General features: G+C 47.7%; 1 protein-coding gene across 2 annotated transcripts in view; it reads right to left on the bottom strand.

Moving 5' to 3' along the window:
• Positions 1–21,421, bottom strand: part of KANSL2 (KAT8 regulatory NSL complex subunit 2) — a 492,186-nt gene that overhangs the window by 324,567 nt on the left and 146,198 nt on the right. For both annotated transcript variants that reach the window (XM_069653861.1, XM_069653862.1), the window contains 2 exons: positions 8,634–8,812; positions 8,106–8,220 (listed from right to left, as the gene is read on the bottom strand). In XM_069653861.1, the coding sequence (XP_069509962.1) occupies positions 8,106–8,220; positions 8,634–8,812 (294 nt within the window). The remainder of the gene's footprint in view (positions 1–8,105; positions 8,221–8,633; positions 8,813–21,421) is intronic.

Genomic DNA, 21,421 nt, shown 5'->3' with positions numbered 1-21,421 from the left:
AGCTTCGTTTTTGTAAAGGTTTAAAATAAACCAAAACAATAAAAAATAAGAGTTGGGGACCTGTATGCAAAGCCATAGTTTTATGAAGGTTTACCTCAAGGAAAACTCACCTAATACCCAGCAACACTGCACATAGGGTGCTGTGTGCTGCAAAAGTGACCCACAAATGCTTTTAGGGGATATGGAGGAAAACAAGACGCCGTAAAATAAGGTCAAACATAAAGAACACCGTTTCCATGGTTAGAGCAAATAAGGAATGAGTGAGAAAAAGGCTCCCCTCATTCAGGAGAACAAGAACAAGGTCCAGAAGTCCAGCAAAATGTGCTGGGGTCTCATTAGGAGAGGGGATTAAGAATACAACTGATACATCTCACCAACAACCTCAACGGAGGACTTTGGGAAAATCTCGGTAACAAATTAAAAACGACTACAACTGGGAGGACATAATCCATTTGAATAATAGATTAAGACATGAACCTCGGAGTAGGCAAATACAGGTCGAGGACAATCGGAGTGCTTTTTTTCAAATAAAAAGGAAACTCGGGAAAGGATCACCATTTCTAGGGCTCCGATTTACCAGTCAAAGTAAATGCCAGGAGAGCATAACTGGATCACCTCCTCGTGGACAAGGAGAAAGAAGATTTATAGTAGGTGAAGAGGAATGAGTCAGCCCCCTCCAAACAGGTCAACTCCTAAACTAAAAGCTGCAATGTGGGGCAAGGAACAAGTTACTTACCTGTAACTGTTCTCCAGCACGGGTCTGGCATGGATTCACATGCTCATGTTTATTCCCCGTCAGGCTGGGAATCATCGGTAAAAGAAAAATGTGCGTTTCATTTCTGAACTGTCCTTCTCCGAAAAACCAATCACTGAGCGCTGGGTCATACTGCCCCCCAGCCAATGACTGCCCTCTACCTAAGCACCTCCTCTGGCAGCCATCTTCAGATTTGGTAGCACGTAAAGTGGCAGTAGAACTAAGAGAAGAGCCGCAGAAAGGTAGGCGGTAGGGTTCGCATGTGAATCCATGCCAGACCCCATGCAGGAGAACCAACAGTTACAGGTAAGTAACTTGTTCCTTCTCCAGAATGGGGTCTGGAATGGATTCACATGATCATGAATAAAGAGTACATAGCAGTACACACACACACAACCACGGGAGGTGGCAAGTTTCAACAGAAGCAATCTCTTATCTCCTCACCAGGCTCACTTTCAAGTGAACAGGTTGCGCAGCACTGCTTGGCCAACTCTGGACTTCTCCCTGGAATCCCTGTCGACGCAATAGAATTTTGTGAAGGTGTGCGTCGACCTCCACATAGCAGCCCTGCAGATGTCCAGCAGGGGCATACCAGACAGGAACATTGTTGTAGCAGCTATTGCTCTGATGGAATAGGCTCTCGGACCGCCAGGCAGCGGTCGGTTGGCCAACCGGTGACAAGTGAGTAATACAGCCGGAGAACCACGTGGAAATGGAAGCCTTGGACATGGCCTTCCCATGGTTCACAGCACCAAATTTAACAAAAAGTTGAGACGTTTTCCGAAAACGCTACGTGCGGGCCACGTAAAACTTCAGCGCTCAAACCACATCCAGCAAGTGCAAAGTCATTTCAACTGCAACAAAGGCATCAGAAAAAACACAGGTAAAACCAAGGGTTCGTTTAGGTGAAATTCCGACAGAACCTTGGGCATAAAGGACGGGTGCGTCCGCAGCACCACCCTCGTCTCGTGAAAAGTCAGGGAAGGCTGCTTGCATGACAGGGCCTGGATCTCATCGTCTTGCAGAGGTGATAGCCACAAGGAAACGGTCTTCACGACCGGAACTTGAATGCATAGTTTCGAATAGGGCCCCCATGAGCCTAATCAGCACCACAATGAGTTCCCGGGCCGGGGCCTTCACCAGCGGGAATGAGCGAAACAGTCCCTTGATTAACTCCTTATCTAGATGATGCAACCACAGAGAAGATTGTCCCGGAGGTCTTGTGTAGCAGGAGATAGTCGCCAGATGTACCTTAATGGAGGCATGAGCGAGTACCGATTTAGCCAATGACAGTAAATACAGAAGTACTTGAGGGGCCATGACCCGCAGAGGGTGGATCTTTTGAGAGCGGCACCAAATTGCAAAGCGCTTTCATTTGTGTCTGTAGCATTTTAAGGTAGATGACGCCGTGGCGAGAATCGCTTTGCAGTCTGCCGGATGATCCTAGCCACCGAACTCGAATGCTGCAGAGCCAGGCCTTCAGGTTCAGAGACCCCGGTCGTGGTGAAGAATGGCGCCTCCTTCCATGGGAGAACATCCGCGACCAGTGGCAGCGACGCCGACATGCTGAGAATGTCTGGGTACCAGATCTGCCTCGGCCACGCTGGTGCGACGAGGATCATCCTGCACCGGTACCGCCTGAGTTGATTGATGACTCGAAGAAGCAACAGAGGGAACACATACAGAAACAGGCCTTCCCAAGGGAATGAGAATGCGTCCCCATGCTCCCCGGCTGGGGGAACCTGTTGGCGAACCTCCAGCACTTGGTGTTCGTCGCTGTCAGAAACAGATCTATCTGGGGATTGCCCCATGTAGTCCATCTGATCCTGCCGAAGCTCCCACTTGTGGCAAGAGCCTGCTGAGGGAGTCGGTGACTGTGTTCTTACGCCTGCCAGGTGAAAAGGAACGAGGAACATCCCTGGACGACGGCCCAGTGCCACAAGCCCTGCACCTCTGGAGAGTGCATCTGGTGCCCCCCCTTTTCTCGATGTAAAACACTGTGGTGGTATTGTCCGTGAAGACCCTCACTGCTTTGCCCTTGAGGGACGGCAGAAACTACTTGCGGGCCCAAAATAACGTCCCAAGTTCCAGGACATTGATGTGCAACGTCTTCTCTGGTAACCACAGGCTTCTGACGTGAAAAGGGCTGGTGTTGACTCCCCAACCTTCCAGGGAAGCATCTGTCGTGACCGTCTCCTGGTATGGGGGGGGGTCTGAAAATCTGTGCCTCCAGCTAGATTGGAGTGCACTCCCCACCACCTTATCGCCCGACGGAACTCCTTGTTGAGCGCGATCCTGTCCTGGAAGCTTCCGGACACCTGGGCCCAACAGGCATCGAGGAACTCCTGTACCACATCCGCAACCTGCAGAGTCGAATGAGGTATATGCACAACGACATGTCGAGAAGAGACTTGATGGTCCTCACTGTGGTGATCTTCAGGGTTAACAGCCGTTGCACCTTGCCCAAGATGGCCGCTATCCTTGCCTCAGACAGTGACGCCAGGCCTGACGCCATGTTGAGCCGGGATCCCAGGAACATAGCATCATGCAAAGCAAGATTTGGCATAATTCACTGAGAACCCCAGATCAGTCAGTAGGCGGACGGTCCTCGCCGTGTGGTCAACGGCGATGTCCCTTGATCTGGCCCGGATGAGCCAGTCATCCAAGTAAGGGTAGACGTGGATCCCTTGCAGTCGTAGATGGGCCGGCGCCAGGCACTTGGTGAAGACTCTGGGTGCCGACTTCAGTCCGAAAGGAAGGGCCTTCCCCCTGAACGACAAAGCGCAGAAACTTGTGATGTCCTTTGATGATGGGAATGTGAAGTACGGATCCTCCAGTTCCAACGATGACAGAAAGTCTCCCTCTTCCAGTTGTCTGAGCATGTGTTGAAGAGTGACCATTCTGAACTTCTGGGACTTTATGGATTTGTTTAGTCATTGTAGGTCGAAAATGGGCATCCAGCCCCTGGTCTTCTTTCGTATGAGGAAGAACCTTGAGTAAACTCCAGAGCCACTGCGGTCCCCGACTGTCATGATCTCTGCTTCCAAAAGGTCAGGGTTTTCCCAACTCCCTTGGAAGCAGATCCATAACACAGGTTCCGAGTGCCAACCAGTCCCAATTGGGACCTTTTGGACCCAGTCCTGGCGCCAGTGGCACCAGGCTCATAAATATGCCCAGTCCCAGCGCTGGAAGCGCCGGGCTCATAATGCTTGGGTGGACTTACCTGCAGCAGACCAGGCTGCTTACTTGCCTGCCAGTTGAGCCTCTGATCCTCTTCTGTTTGGAACTACTTTTCCTGTTGGGTGGGGCTGGAGCCACTCCCTAGAATTAGAACACTGGAACTCTTCTGGAAGGCAGGAACTCTTTTCTTACCAGGAACTCTTTTCTTACTTAGGCGTGGCTGTGGAAGGAGACACCTAAGCACTACAGGAGGCTATTTAAACCACACCCGGTGGATGAATCTTGCTTTGCGTTATTCTGCACCCTCTGCAGCAGGACGCTCATCGTGTCTTCTGCATCCAGTCCTGGGCCTAAGGAAAAAGGCTTACCATCCTGAATCCAGTCTTCAGCAACACCTATAAAGACAAGAAAGAACAGGTTAGCATTCCGGCATCTGAAAGGCAAAGGCTTACCTACTCTTCGTGCGCTCCGGAGGTCTTCACACTGCATTCCGGCATCTGAAAGGCAAAGGCTTACCTACTCTTCGTGCGCTCCGGAGGTCTTCATACTGCATTCCGGCATCTGAAAGACAAAAGCCTACCAACTCTTCTGCGCTCCGGAGGCCTTCGGCGCTGCATCCGCATCTGAAAGACAAAACAAGGTGCGTTTAAAGACATTGGGGAACTTTAATACTCACGTGCCATTACTCCTTTCCACATCTAATCCAGTGGGTATTCCGGCACCCTGCAGCCGCTCCGGACTCGTACCTGCAAAACAAAAAGACAGTTAGAGCGCATCGTGAAGCAGGCAACAAGCGCTTACTCACGTGCTTCCAGGCGCTTCTATTCATCACACGGGCTCCATCTTCAACTCACTTCAGCCCGTCATCCGCCATCGCCGGAACCCTGCAAAACAAGAGACATCATTACTAAAGACTTTAAAAAGACATTTGAATGACTCGAAACTTACCGTTCGTGCAGTTAACGACGGACAGCAGTCCTCTCAAGTCAAGAGGCCTGCGCTACCTATCCAGTGCAGAAACTGGCTACAGCACCCTGCCCCGAGGCAGATGGAGAGCTCGGCATTCACTTACCTAAGGTGAGAGCGTTAACCTTTGGGGGTCTACAGGAGAGGAGAAGAGGAAAGAGATAGGGACACCCCAATAACCCCAGTTCATTAACCCCATATTTTCTATCTGCAGACATCTTACTCTACACGTCAGGCATACAGTGCACAGAGGTCCAGCCCAAAGAGCCAACCGGGTGCTACACATCACCTTTGAAGATACGGTAGTCGCCCAGTCAAGACCAGCGCCTCTGCAAGAATCAGGTGAGCGTTACACCGACGATGACGGTCCTCGAAGGCCTTGGAGTGGCCCATGTTGGCTTCCTGGGTGGAGGAGTGAGAGGGCTAGCGGTAACAGGTGGTGCCCCCCCAAAACACCTCGAAGACCGGCTAGACTTCCCTCCTGAGGAACGAAAGACAGCCGTCGTCGTCATAGGTGCATAGGGCACGTGCCGTCTGCGTCCACCATGATGGCCTCGAGGGATTCATCCACAGCTTTTCCAAACAGGTTGTCCCCGTCAAAGGGCATGTCCAAAACCCTTGTCTGGACCTCCTGCCTAAAGTTGGTGGCCTTGAGCCAGCCACGTCGGCTAAGACAAACAGCGTTTCCGATCTGGCAGAATCCAACGTTCGCAATGTCCATGGCCACCGTGATGGCATGATCCGATGCCACCTCACCTGCTTGAAGGATTACCAAAGCCTCAACCCGCTCGTCAACGGGTAGGAAGTCCAGGAGCGGAGCTAGCTTAAACCACAGCTCCGGGTCGTATCTGGCTACGATGGCGAGGGCGTTGGCAGCCTTCACCTTGGTCGCCGCAGAGTAGATAACCTTCCTTCCCATCGAGTCCAATTTCTTCGCCTCGCTGTCCGGAGGGGTGGATGAAGCAGAAGACGTTGAGCCTGACTATTTCTTCTTGGCGGCCGAGTCCACAGAGTTTGGCTATGGATGAGACCCCAAGCACTTGGGTGCAGAGTCCAGCACCCTGTACTTCTTCTCCAGCCGGTCTCTCATCACTGGGGCTGTAGGGGTTTGGGGGGGTGGGGAGGGGCTGTTCTTCATCAGTGCCAGTCCCTCGTCCAAAACATCATTCAGTAGAGGGACTGAGAGGGTGGTCTTCCTCTTCGCCTCCTGGCGCTGATACAAGAAGCATTCCTTCTTTTGCTCCGATGTGAGCTGGAAAAGCTCTGATGCTCAGGTGATCATTGCGTGGAACGATCCTATCTCGTCCCAAGAGGCTCGGGGCGGAGGCAACGGGAGGTCCCCCGATCCTGCCATCATCATCATCATCATCATCCGTGCCCGTTGTCATCATGTCTGATTCGGTCTCCCTTGGGGGAAGAGAGGGGTGGTGGCGAGGGTGGCATGGAGGCATCAGGTGTCTCCTCTTCTTGGCCGGCGGTTCCCCATGTGTCAACGGGGCGACCGTCACTGGTGCTGCGGGAGGGCCAGATGACGGGATCGCCGGTATCCTCCTCTGTAACTCGGACAACAGCGAGTTGAGGGCAGAGATGATATCCAGTACGTCTCTAGGCGGCTCTGGGATGGAGAGGAAGGGCCTGGGCCCCCGTCGTCCTGGGGCCCCTCTTCATCGCCTCAATCAACGGTATCCCCATCACCATCATAGTCGCCCTCGTCGTGGGGTGAGTCCCCAGCGCCTCAGTCGTCATCGACCTCCTGGACAGAAATTATCTCATCCTCAGCCAAAGATATTTCTGTTCCCTGAAGGCCTTCAATGCCGACCCCCCGCCATCCCTCCTTCTTCAGGTCCAGAGGGGTCGGTCATAGGCGGAGGTCCTGCATCCTCTTCTCCAGAGTCTCATCAGCGGGCATGTTCGAAGCCTCCCTCCTGGGAGGGAGGGTCACCCTTGCTGTCGCCAGGGCACACTGCGGGTCCACCCCTATGGCGTTTGAAACCGAGGCCGCCACCACCTCAAGGGAGGGTGAAGATTTTGTCTGGTTTACCTGGGCCTTCACTGCGAGGCCGGCCCCTTGTTTTGCTTGGCCTTGCCCTTCACGGCCGGGTCAGCCCCTTTGTCTCCTTTGGCCTTCTCCGTTGCGGGAAGACTGCACAGCGTACCCTGCTTGGCCTTCTCCTGCCTGGTCTCCTCCGGTTTCTCCCGTAGTTTACCCGGGTTATCCAACATTCCCTTGGATGAGAAAACCGAATGTTGACTGGAGATTGACGCAGATGGAGAGGATGGGCGTGTCCTGACTGTCGCGGGACCCGCAGCAGCTGAGACCCCGACGGAAGCGGACTCGCAGTGCTTGGCCTTGTGTTGGGCCCCCACGGGTGGGGCACCCTCAAAGGACTTAAAAGCCTGCTAAGGTTTCCCGGATCCGGGAGAGGCATTCCCCTGGGTACCACCCGCTGCAGTTGCCTTGGGCTGCAGCCACGCTTCCAACCATAGATGTCGGTCCCTCAACGTGTGATTCGAGAAGCCACAGCAAACGCACAATCTTCCTCAGTGTGTGTCGGGTGCAGGCAATACAGGCACTGGGAAGGCTTGTCGTCCATGTGTACATTACACAAACCGCAGCCAGAGCACAGCTTGAAGAGGGAAGGGTTGTCCTCCTTTTCGTCCGACATGATCCACGCGGCGTAGGCCTGAAGAATCTTCTGGATGCCTCCAAGAATAACAACGAAAAACAGCCCGGGAGGGGCGTTGAAAAAATCTGAAAACGGGTCCCAGTTAGTCAGAAGGATGAATGAAGGAGCACACAGGCTCGATTAACTGAAAATATAGAGTTGAACTCTCAAAAAGCAAAAAACGCAGCAAAAGCACGAAGAGCAAAGCACAAGGACTCCCAACACTTGAACGTGCAGTAAAAATCTGAAGATGGCTGCCAGAAGAGGGCTTAGGTAGAGGGCAGTCATTGGCTGGGGACAGTATGACCCAGAGCTCAGTGATTGGTTGTTAGTAGAAAGACAGTTCAGAAATGAAACGGATTTTTTCTTTTACTGAGGATTCCCAGCCTGATGATGGGGAATATTCATGAGCATGTGAATCCATGCCAGACCCCATGCTGGAGAAAAGAGGTAATTTGCACTAAGCCATGAGCTGCCCAGCTGCTCTCTGCACACAATGGAAGTTGAAGCAATCATCGCAAAAGCTTGGTCCTGCTTACTTTAGGGGGTCCTCCTGGTCACTGTCAATGCTATCAGCTTCGCTGTCAGGGTCTCCCCTCCAGGTCTGATCCACAGATAGTAAATCCTGCTCCCCATCACTCCAGCTGTCCTCATCTGAAAGGGCCAAATATTAAAATATTACAAGGTATACTAAAAGGTCATAGCACCAAGCCCCAAACTATCCCTTGAACTGCAACCCCACCACACTCCCCGCCCTGCCTCACACTGCTACCGGAAACATACAAATCCACTTCCAGAGTTGCAGCTCCTATAAGGTGCTGAATGTGCAGACACGGAACCCATAGATCTTCTCCCACGGTCTGCTGTAGTAACAGCCGTTTATGACCATGTTAATTCAGAAAGGTAGACAGACAAATCACTGCTAAAAATGTAGAATTCACTCTGTACCCCAAGATAGAACTAGATCATCATGTGACATCTGGTTAAAAGACAAGGTTGAAGAGGGGCATAGGGTTCAGTGGAATGGCATCAGCTTTCACATGTTAGGCAGGGGGACTGGCTCTTACCCAAGATCCTGCTGGCCTCACTTCGACTCGTCTCCTGGCTCTGGGAGCCAATGTCAGTCCTACTATAGGAGCTCAGCTGACACAACAGGGATTCACTGGTTGGTCCAGGATTTGTTTTCTTCAACTGGGCACGAAGAGCCAAAGCATTTCTGCGGGCATGCTCTGCACAGAACGACACACTGAGGAAACAAAATCAATAGGTAAAATGCTGTGCCTAGGTACAATAGTGCTGCAAAAAACCTGGCGACGCCAAGCACAAATTTGGCACTTGTAAAGCGCGCTTTACCTGTAGGTATATGGGAGATTGACAGATATATACATACATGATTACAATTTCATAGAAGTGAGCAAGCATGTAAAATAATTTACAATGTACAGTATTTACAGGTATTACAGATATTTACAATGAGCCAAGGTGTTCTCAAGGATCTATAGCTACTACCGTTTGAACGTGAGGAGCCAGGTTTTGAGTTTTCTGCGGAAAGATGTGTGTGAAGGGTCAGATCTAATGGCCAGGGAGAGGGTGTTCCATTCTTTGGAGGCTATTGCTGGGAAACTACGTCCTCTGGCTTTGGTTCTTTTGAATTTGGGAACTGTGAGGAAAAAGGCTGTGGAGGAACGTGTAGGTTTCGTGGTTTGTGTTGGAGTCAAGAGGCTGGAAAGGTATTTGGGTGCTTTATTAATAAGACATTTGTGTCTAGTTGCCAGTATTTTAAATCCAATTCTGTCTTGAATTGGAAACCAATGAGCTTTGCGTCTGGTTTCTGAGATATGCTCTCTCCTCGGGATATTAAGTGCAGCTCGTTTTTTGATGCTGTTAGAGGCGCCGGCCATGCGGATGTTACAATAATCCAGTTTGGACAGGATAAGGGCTCTTGCCAGGGTTAAACAGCTGTGAGGTATGGTACCGTAGTAATGGGACGGTAATTTACAGGGAGTCTAGTCAGGGTTATTTTTTTTTTTTTTTTTTTTTTTTTAAGAGTGGGAGGATCCAGGCATCTTTTAGGTTCTTGGGGAACATACTTTTAGCAAAAGAGTTGTTAATGAAGGATGTGATGAATGGGGCTAGTTCAGTACCACATTCTTTAATGAGGGGTGCCGGGCATGTCTCGCCCTGGCATCTGGAGGGTTTCAGGCTGGATGCATTTTTAGTGACTTCAGCGATGGAGACAGGCCTAAATTCGAATGGTGAGCAGAGTAGTAGGTCATTGTGGGAGTTATTGGAAGAGACTGGGAAGGCTAACTTGTCTTTTTAGTAGGCTTTTTTTAAGTTTGTAGCATACCGACTTAGTCCAAAAGTGCACTCTGGATGTTAGTACACCAGGTTTCATCTTTGTGACATGATTCCGGCGGGCTTGTAAGGGTCTCCAGTTCCTTTAGTATGGTAAAGAGTTCTTTAGGCCCCGATTTGGAATTGGCAATGCGCTCATTGCATGCGAGACTCTTTGCTTGGAGTATGCCCCGTTTGTATTTTTTAGCTGAGATCAGGAAGAGTTCTCCATTAGAGTTAGTAGATGTGTATTTCCAGTGGGATTCTGCAGTTAGTTTGTTCTTAGATTTTTGAGGTTGGGAGTAAACCACAAATTAAGGTGAGGTTTAGGTTTGCGGTGCTTGTGTGGGGCAATACTGTCCAAGGCTTGAATGATAGTAGTGTTATACAGATCTACTAGAGTGGCTGGATTGTCTAGCCAGTGGTAGTGCTCTGTGATAGGTCCTAGTAATGGGAGCATGTTGGTCCTATTGATGTTGCAGGTATTTCTGGCGAGGGAGGCTGGTGCCAAATGTGGTGCCGCTTTAGGCAGAGGTTGTCTGGGTAAGGTGAATGTCATTATGGTCTGACCAAGGGCAAGGGGAATGGTCTGTTATGGTAGTCAGCCCATTCAGGTCGGCAAGCCAATCCAAGATTCGACCTTTATCATGTGTAGCCTGGTCTATGTGCGGGTAAAACCTTGGGCAGCAATAGTGTTTTGTATGATCATAGATTTGGGGCCAATTTGTCGTGGAGCCCTAAGTTGAAATCGCCTAGAATGATGATTCTTGAAGATGGCTTGGTGTATCTGGAGAGAATGAGCTCTATGTCCTTGTCGAAGGAGAGGAGGGGGACTGGGGGTCTGTAGAGTGGAAGGTGATAGTGGCAGTGTTTGGTAGGGAGAGTTTGAGTGAGAGTAATTCCCCCGATGGAAAAAGGTGGTGGGTGGATTCTCTGAAGGACAAGGAGGATTTAGCGATCAGGGCGACTCTGCCTCCTTTAGCAGAAGTTCTGTCTTTCCTATAGATTGTAAAACCCTCTGGGATAGCTAGGGAGAGTACTGGACCGGCTGCAGGGTGTAGCCAAGGTTCTGTCACCACTAGTAGGTCAAGTTGGTTGGTGGTAATCCGGTCAGAGATTCCGAAGGACATGGGCAAGTACGTATCTGGCGTTGATAAGTCCACCTTTGATGCTGGTTGGCTTAGATGGATTTGATGGTGTGGGCAGTGACTTGGGTCAGTTTCAGTAGTTCTATGGAATTTTCCACTTTGCTTTTGGTCAGTATTGATAAAGAGTTTGGTAAATTTGCATTTGCAGCCATTGTGAGATTTGTTTCTACTAGCATCCAAAGAGGTGGGCCAACAACAAATCTAATAATGCACCTACAACTGCATCAGTATTCAAAGCATTGGACATCAGCACTTTCCAAACCAAACCAATAGGCTTTGTTCAGATTCTCTTTTATGTACTCCAGCTCCATTTGCTGTGCATCACACACACAATACCCTAGTGCAAGGCCAAAAGAGTCTTGAAAACATTGTCATTACAGGATACAAACAAAGTCTATCCTACGAATTAGACTACTGGAACAATATGGACTTAAAGAAGATGTTACAAAAAGAAAATAAATAAATAAAAACACATTTGAAAGAGGCCAAGCAAAACAACTCAATTATTGGTTATGCCTGAACAGGGCAGTCGCCAGAACTACTTCGTAGAAAGTGTCCCTTAAAGGTGGCGATGGAGTGAAAAATTGCCCAATATGCATTTGTCAAAAAGTAACTCCCCACATGCAAATGCACATCTAAAATACCCATGGTTTTTCCCCAGGAATTGTCCACCAGTGAGTTACATTTTCAGACCCAGAGTACTTCATAAATGTGCCCTCTTAACAGCACCTCATTTCTACAAGACATGTTTCAAGGCTTACCAATAAGGGGGATCCAGCCTTTGGGGACATACAAAAAAAAAAGCTGGGTACAGATAGCAAAGACCAGAGGGCGGCATCTATTCAAGCAGCAGTGACTGAATTTCCTGTCAGAGAGGTGCCCGTTCCAATCAACTTTTCTTTCAAGAGTTTGAAGAATTTCTGTTGAAGCAATAATCGAGTTCATAAGGAACTAGGAAGTTGTATATTGGAATATAGAATTCTTAATACTATTCATGAACTCATGTGCATGTTCAAGGGCAGGTAAATGTACATGTATTATCCAGAATTTAAAACATTTTAAGGGGAAAAGTGGGAGTGACCATTTATATTGTATTCATTCAACTACTGTCGTAATAAAAATATTTGCAAGTGTACGGCAAAAAGAAATTCCCAACAAATAAATAAGTACAAAATAAAAAAAAAAAAAAAACGAGGCATAACTGAATTAACAATCTTGGGACCAAAAACATACAAAAAAAGGCTGGAAAGAATTTGGGGTTTCATTAACATTTCAGGCAACGAACCCTTTGAGCAGGCGCTCACGTCTTTCTCACAATCTGCGTTTGTGTCCTTCTGCAGTTTTCATGTGCATTAGGTGAAATAAATGTTGGTGTAAAGGAACTCAAACTTGAAAATGCACAAAATATTAATGAAATTCGAAATTATTAATCGGAATTATAATAATGAGAAACAATTTCTGATAATAGTTTTAATGGCACTCTTGAAAATCATGTACACTCCGCCAAGAGAACTTCTAAGTTTATTGTCTAGCCACTTGGAGAGCCCTTTCCAAAGTTAGTAATTTGACATTGGTCAAAAAGCCAAGATGATACAAAAGGCTAATGAGCTGAAGCATTCAGTACAATGCTTACATCCAATAAGGTGCAAGGCACAAAAAAGGGACAAAGACAGGCCATCAGAATGTTTCTCCTTTACTTATCCAACCATGGTTATAACAGTCAACCGCATTTCGTTACATCGCTATGGTGCCAAGTCAGATTAATAAGAAATAAGAATGGTCAAATGAGTCGAAGAAACAGAACACTGGATCACAGCTATATGTCGACAAATCAAGCCTTTTCACAGACAAACCGTTAAATTAGTTGGCTATTGTACAGTTTTCCAATGCACGGAATACAAAATATTAACAAGGTACTCAAGGCAGTTCAAACCCAAAACCCTTGGGCACTAAACACATCCTCAGATATTAAGCAAATAAATGATGAAACCAGTCTTTGTTGAAACTAGATCAGATTTCAGCCAATCAGGATCATTCTGCAAAAAGAGTTCTTATGTTTATTACCTAGCTGGGGAAGTGTTAAAGAGTTTTCTTGTACTGTTTACAGGATCCAGGTATATCCAGCTCACTTGGTTTACATGGTTCCTGTTAAGCATACCAGGCTCTCCAAGGGTGGGGTGGCAGAGCAGTCAATGCATTTCTATTAGGCAGTGAGCATGACGGTTGAAGGTAATGCAAAGACTTAGATGAATACAAAATAAATGATTGTCCACACACTATGTTCTTAGAAAAATAAAATCTTTAGTTAGATAAGGCAAAATGGGAAAAAATCCCTAGTTACAGGTAAGTAAAACTTTGTAAAAGAATGTGCAAATCAAGTACCAATAGTTCACAGATGCAAAAAGAAAAATTGCAGGTATGGAAAAACCCATAGGATGCGACAGTTCAGTGGACATCAAGTCAATGGGACAAGCAGTGTTTTGTGGCAAAGGTCTCGCACTGTTGCTAAAAGTTTAAACAGTTTCAGTCCCAGTAAAATCTGAAGGATGGCAGTGCATAGGATCCAAAGAGGGGACCCTCACAAGGATCAAAATTAATAAGCCCTCCAACAACAGAGAAAGGAAATGTGAATCCAAGAGTCCGGGAGCCAATACTAGTGCAGGTGCTGTGGGCAGTTCCAGGGGCATTCCAAAGGTAACGTTCTCTACAGAAGCCCGCCCCCAAAGGTTGGTGCAGAGGTGCCCAGCCGACCCCTGGGAGATCAGAAAATTACAGATTCTCTGACAACTCTGCCATGGGTCCAAACCAGTAGCAAGTAAGGAGGAGTTTGGTTGTCAGAGTTCAGGTTGATGCTTACCAGATATGCTCTGTTCAAACAAAGTTCATAACCTCAAGAGAAGGATTCAAAGAATGGAGTCAGTGTCAGGAGACCCCGGAGAGTTATTATTGACAATTGTACTCGGGACCAAATTGGAGGAGTCACCAGCCTCAAAGTCTTTGCATTGAAGGTTTGGCAATGCGGTCAGGCAACAACTGACAGCGTGGGCCTGGGGAGCTTCTTGGAAGGGAGAGATTGAATAAGTGTGCTTGCCAGGTGTCCCCAGATGTGTTAATTGTGTTAATTGAGATGGATATCCAAAATCAACCTTGGGGGTGGATTTTGCGAGGCCAAGCTATTATGGTGAACAGGAAAGATACTGAAGTCTAGCCAAACCCAATGAAGGCAGGTAGCAGAGAGGCAAGGCTTAGACCTGGGAGGGGTGTGCGATTGGTCTAGTTGCCCATGTAACCCTATGGAGGATGGGGGTAAAAGAACAGGTGTTGGGTTACCACCGCCCACCCCACCTACGGTTTTACAGCGAGGGAGCTGGGGGGTTTGGGGTGGGGGGGGGTCGAGACTGGTTGTACCCACTGGTTCAGGGGCCAAAGCACTGACTAGCATCTTCTTGAGTTCATGCAGAGGAGCAGGGTTCCACTGAGATGTAGGCGGAAGCAATGCTGGTTACCTTCAGCGATCTTCAGCGGCTGCATTTCATTGTTGGATCCAAGATTCCCAGGAAGATCTGCTGAATGGCTGTACGAGTCCTTTTATCCAAGACCTGGACTGGACGCTCGTCCAGGCCAACCAATGAGAAGATCTTAACCATTCAAACTAGCAGTGGCTTTCCAATGATGGATAGCCACACAATCTACTGTGAGGGGTCCGAAATGAGAGACGGAAACAAAAGCTGAAGTTATCAAAGTTTGCCATATTTATTGAAATTAAATAGGGGTGAGATAAACGTCCATCTGTCCCTATCCCAACGAGAATGTTCCTAGCTAGCAGATAAAACTATAGAAAAATTACCTTGTGTCCAAATATATCTGACCGTCACACTAACATACACAACCAAAATACATAATGTCTTTTCATTTCAACCAATAGATGCAAAAGTTAAAACGCATATGTCTCATTAAGCAATCTTTGCCTCCAGGGTTTGATTCCCTTGCTCAGAATCCGTTCAGGACGACTTTTTGAAAGTTTAGTTTCAACAATGTTCCATTCAGTGAATAGTCTTTCCAGCTAAAATGTCTTTCAAATGAAGAAAGAAAATGTCTTTCACAAAACACTTGTTCAAAATCACAGCAACTGTTTCTTTCACAAAGTATTCTACGCAAGATGTAAACTGGTTTAGAGGGCTAGAACAGTCAATCTTTCCATGGCATACGTTTGTCAGGACAGCACAGCAAATGTCTTTGTTATATAATAATTTGTCAGGATGATGAATGAAAATTAAGTATATTCTTTCCACAACACTCACCCAGTTTCTTACTTTAAAGCAACTGTTACTTTCCTGGTTTACTCGCCTGCCAGGATTAGCTTCTGCTAGTGGTAATGTTTTGTTCCAAGCTTCTCCACATCTCATGAGAAGATGTGTACAATGTTTGCCTGTTTTCAGATGCCAATTTGGGTTACAGATTTCCCCAAACGGAAATACGACAAGAGAATTGTGCACGCTTTGATCTTTTATCCCTTCTTTAGAGTCTCTTGGCTTGTGGCAATGTAGGTTACAGACTTCCCAAAAACTGATTTCTCACGAAAGGAGAAATGCGCTCTCTTTGCCCTTCCGCTATATTTATTTGGTATTCAAAATCTGCTTTTGTTTCAATCAACACAGAGCGTCCCAGGGTTACCTTTGCTGTAATGCCAACTCATCAGCTTCTCCTAGCATCTCTATCGTGTGTGGCTGCCGCGGTGCGGTGTTACTGCATTTGGGACTTCAGACCACTATCAAGCCCTCCTCCAGCTCCCCAGTCAGCCTTCTACCTATTCGCCATTAAGGTTGCTGCTTTTCGGGATGACTGTCTCTTGGCTCCATCGGTCTCCTGACACTGACTCTCCGAAGCATGCCCTCCCCCCCCAGCCACTTGAGAGCATCTTCCCTTCACCTAGTCTTCCTTCTGCACCTCTGCCTTCTTCACAAGTTCTCCTTCAACTCCTGCTGCCCTCACCTGTGGGTAATTTCCAGCTTTAAATATCCTGCCTGGTTGATGGAAATAACTAGACTGCATGTTCTCCTTAGCAGCACTTTTGATCATCATCAACTCTGTATTCCTCTTCCGCGTTCCAGTACCATAGGCATTATGGTTGTTGCAGTACATAATATCTTTACTCTTTTCAAAGTCACTTTGCCTCAACTGACTGTTAGATTTATTAGCACTAAAAGATGTAGCAATAGTAGGTGCAGAAAGAAAAGGTTTATGATTCTCACTGAAAACATAAGGGGACATTACATGATAACCAGAGATCCCTAAAGAAGAAATCTTATTCAGTTTAGGGGGATTCTTAAATACTGTTCTTTGGGTTCTCATGGGATGGACTATCAAAGTGACAGGATGCCATTAGATATTTGGGAATCAGAGGACCCTCAACCCTATAAGAATACTACATCCCTCCCCAAGGGAGTCACTTCCCCCGACAGCCATCTCCTTCCATGTGATCCTCCCGGATACTACAACTGCAGGGTCAGGAAGCGGCTGCCTTCCCATGGCCACATGGGAGGAAACTTTAGGCTGGGGATCAGTGATGACTACGCAAGATTAATCACACTACCCAGAAACAGACACTCAGGGATCAGATGTGGACTGGGACCAGACAGTCCCAGCCCCCACATCCAGACACACACAGACACATACAGACTGCCACTTTCCCCAGGAAAGCAGGCGCTTCCCCAACGAAAAGGACTGCCATATACAACAATTCCAGACCAAAGAGGGCAAGTAGGCAGCCAACGAAGAATATGGCCAAAGGGACAAGCGAAAATCTTGTGGCACAGCCGTTTTACTGTGCTAGCCACTTAGCCATTTGCGGTTATTGTAAAAGTGCACGAGTATAACGTTCAGAACATAGTATAAAAATATCAACTGCCACCAGCCAGCCCAGCCCGGAAACATTGCTTTTGTAACCAAAAAGTCACAAAATAAAAGGTTACAAAGACACAAGGTATCCTAACTGCACCCACAAGTGCAGTCCCGCACCGAAACGCTAGGCAATTCTCTCTCTGAAAGTGTACCATCAGCAATAACAGACAAGCATTTCAGCCTTGTTGGGCCTCCTCAGTGAAGTGGATATGTGCAGTTGTAACAATACAAGAAATTTCACTAAGAGCTAGACTCAGTAATGATACCCTTACTGACTGATCAGTTTCCCCATAAGAATGAGCAAACAGAAGGCTTTTTTTTAACCAAAAAGTCTGACAGGATTCAGACCAAAACAAAAAGAAAATGTGTCCCATAGATGTGTATTGGAGGAAAGCAGCACTAGGAAAATCTTTCCCAAACAACCTCCATTCACAGGGGCTGGATTCTGCCATCCCACCAATCCCATTAGGGGGTTGAAAACCAATGTTTTGGCAGCCAGCCAATCAGGTCGTCCCAAAAAACCAAACACCCAGGTCCACCCACACAAGATATGTAATGGCCTAGCAAGGAAGTGGTCCAGACCCCAGTCCAAGCCATTATAGACAGTGCCATATGGGGCTCAAATAGAGTCCATGTGTGCACAATGCCCATTTTAGGCATGCTTCATGATTTCCCAGACGAAAGGAAGCCCCTAAAAGAAAACGGCCAAGAGTAGGACTCAAAAAACCATTTGTACAGCAATGACATTGGGCTACTAATGCAGTAAATCGGCAAGCTACCTGAAGCCAAAATAAAATATTAGCTGCCACCACCACCCAGCCCCCTAAAACCAATGTAGGGTAGTAGAAATCACCCAAAGAAAATGGGGGTGGTGGTACAGGAAGCACGCCTGGGCCTGAAATCCTTGGTGGTAGCACAGAACCATATATATAGGAGGAATGAAAAGTGGTTGTAATGGCTGGGGGACTTCAGCAAAAGTCCCTTTGACCATCAAAATCAATTAGAAAACCCAAAGACCAAAAGGGCAAACGTATAAAAAGAAAAGGGAGACCATAAAATGAGAATGCAGAACCCCCGAATTGGAATTTTGCCCCAACACCAGGTAAGCAGTTCTGCAGGATGTGGTTTTCAGAAGTGGTTTTTTCGGCGGTTGTTTAACGACCATTAAACTCCAGCGACGGCACACTGGTGCAGATGGGACCCCAGACTTTTGGGAAGGATTATTATCCTGGATTTGAAAATTCTGAAGTTGGGAGGGCGGAACGGGAGGATCAGAAGGGCTAGAATGTGGCGGTCAGCAGACACAGGGTTCCCAAGTTGTCCTCTGACCTAGGATTCGGCTTCTGCGGAAGTCCTATTGGTGAGACCCCAATAAAGAGTGGACATTGAATAAATGTTAAAGAGCACAATGGAGAGGAACGAGTAATGGAAGAAGATCCAGAAAGGCCGATTTGGCAGTGCATTCGCAGGATTGAAGGCCTCAGGAGTTTCCAAGTAGGAGACTGAATCAGAGTGCTTGCCTGCGGTCTGTGGTGAAGATTCTCTTCAGGACCAAGTATCAAGGGGCACATGCTTTTAGGTCCGGCGACGCAAGCAACTGAAGGAACTTAAGGGAGATGAGTTCTTCCAGCAGGAGCTGTGATTGAAATGGCCCTACGTCAGGGTTGGAAATCCAGCTGAAGACAGGTTGGGTGGGCAAGGATGGTCTGCTTTTATGCCCAGAGTGAGTGAAACTGCACCCAGTCACACACCAAGCACAATTCAAAGAAGCCAAGTAGACCATTGCTCGAAGCACACCCTTGCATTCTAGAAAGGTCTCACACAAAGGAATAAACCCACTGTCTAAGACAGGCATCTGCCTATGCCAGTTCTTGGGAGATGTATCAGTTTTATGCTTAATCCCCTCTCCTAGCGAGACCCCACCCACCCCCAACCGAGAACTTTTTGCTGGACTTCTGGACCCTTCTCTCTCCTGAATTAGGGCAGCCCCTTATTCATTCTTATTTGCTCTGACATTTGGAACGCTGTTCTTCCCGTCCCACTTTATTCTATGGAGTATTGCTTTTCTCCTATCTCTTAAAAGGCATCTGTGTTACACATTTGCAGCACACAACACCATATGTGCAGTGTTGCTGGGAACCCTTTGGGTTCTCCTTTGATATTCTTTGACTATCCCTTAAAACAACTGTTCTTTGTATCCTTCCTAAAACTTACATTTATGGGAGATTAGCACACCCCACCTTATGTGGAGTGCTAAGGGGATAGTATACCCCTTCTCTCTGCTTCTATTGCTTTTAGGTCACAGTAACAACCCTATAATTATGGCTGGTGGCAGCGGACGTGTTCTACCAACTTGAGTGCTATTTTCTACCGCAGACTATTCACAGACTCAGTAATGCACAAAAGGGTCACCTATGTTCCAACATGGTGGCTCCCTCCTTTTTTTTGCCATTTCTTGCGTGGTTGTCCTTTAATAGTCCTTCTACCATTCCGGGAGGGGGAGGTCTGAATGAGTGTTTTGCCTTTGGAAGTGACACCGCCTAGGCTCCAGTGTGTCTGTGCAGGCAGGGAGCAGGGGAGAAGTTTTAACACTTCCCTGTCTGAACCAGTTCCCACTGGGGCTGGCTGTCCTGACTTGTCAGCCAACCGTCCCCTTCTGTAAACTGCTGGGAGAGTTTGCAGAGGAGTGAATGGAAAATCTGAATAAAAGGTGAGGTTCCTCAGACGGAAGATCTAAAGCTGAAGACAACCATAGACGCCTGCAGCCCCTTCCAGTAACCGTGAAGCGACCACTGCTGTCCCGACCCAGTTTTCTTATCGACAGAGGAGTTCCAAAGAGGACGACTCCTTCCCTTTGCCTGGTGGGACCAACCAGCCCCAAGACTAACTGCAGATCAAGACGTTGCACCCTCTCCTCACCCCCACCCCTGAGGTGCAGTAGGTGCTGTGACCTTCCAGGGATGCAAACCTCAAATACCGGGGGACATCCGACCCATTTGCAGTGCAACGTCTTTGCATGGAGGAATCTGCCCAGAACTTTGGTGAGCTCCAGAGGCACGATCCCACTCATCTAAGTCCCCTTACGAGAGTGCAGGACTGCAGAATCGAGGAATATCGGACCAGACGCTAACTGTTCATTGTTGGAGCTGATAAAAAGATGCCAAAACCGCAGACAGGCGGAGGCAGAAGCAATCCTTGCTGGGGGACCTCTCTTGCTACTGCTGCAGTGACATCCCATTCCGAGTCCTTCCTTCCGTCACCAGACTGAGGAATCAGGAGACAGGGTCCGTCGCTGCTGCAAAGGAGAGAATCCAGCTACGTTTTCATCAACCAACCTAAGGTACTGTGGGGCTCAAGGTGGAATTTACCTTAAGCCGAATAGTCGCCGCCTGTGTGACTGGAGTACTATAGCAGGTGTTTGGGTGTCCACCCATACCGCTTGCCCTGGCTTTACAGCATGTGCTCTTCTAGAGAGTCCTTTGCAGGGGCCCTCTAACTTGTGTTATCTTGCTAAAGCATTTATTTTAGTGACTAAGTACTTTTCTGCTGCTGAATAAGACTTTTGTTCCACTCCTACAATGACGGATGAAATCTTGTCTAGTTACGGAATCGGCTGTCAAAGCATTAGAAACCTTGAAAAGTGTTGCTAAGAAATAAATTACTGCTAAAGTGTTGAATAACCCCCCTTTTCCTTGCTACAGACTTTGTCTGAGGTAACTTTACTATACGAATGAAACAGTCATTTCTCTAACACATGCGAGGGCGCAGCACTACTAGTAATACGGTAGAACTGTCATTCGTGTCATTTTCTGTAACTGTAAGCGCGAGCAATTACTATTGAACTAGTCACCTACGAAAGGAGTGCGTGGGAGTGTTGATCGTGTGGTTTCTCTGCTCCATACTACTGCAAATCTGTGCGTTTCCTAAGCCGTGCCGAGAGGATTTTTTCTGTTAACTTGTGAGGACGGAGCCTGAACAACCCAAATACCCAGCGCCTGACGCGGAGCGTAGTGCGTGGGAGTTTTGGTCGGGTTAGTGTGAGGGTGCAGCATGACGCCCATTGCCCATCAAAAAAAATCTGTCCACGTTGGTTTAATGGACGAGTCTTGCAAGTCCTTGGCGCCTGGAACACACCCCTTGACAAGACTTCAACAGCGACAATGCAAGTAAACCCTTTCAGAAGTTCCGGCATCTGTCAGTCAGCCGCATCAGTGCCTTACAATAAATGCCTCAAACAGTGAAACAAACTGTTGTACTAACGGAATGGTCGTGTGCACTGAATTTGTGTGCGATGACACACTCAACATAAGTAACAAAAGTAAGAACTCGAAACATCGAGAATGTTCAAAAGTATGTGTCCAACCAAAGCCTGTAGTGAAAACATGTGGAACATCAGTGCAACCCTGCTGTTACAAGCAAGTTGCAGTCCCTCGCCTGCGCATTCTTGCTTGGCGTGCAGTTGAAGTTGT

Source organism: Ambystoma mexicanum, chromosome 3q (genome assembly GCF_040938575.1).
Source record: "Ambystoma mexicanum isolate Mex_15411 chromosome 3q, UKY_AmexF1_1, whole genome shotgun sequence".
NCBI lineage: Eukaryota > Metazoa > Chordata > Amphibia > Caudata > Ambystomatidae > Ambystoma > Ambystoma mexicanum.
This window is presented reverse-complemented; position numbering and strand designations above follow the sequence as displayed.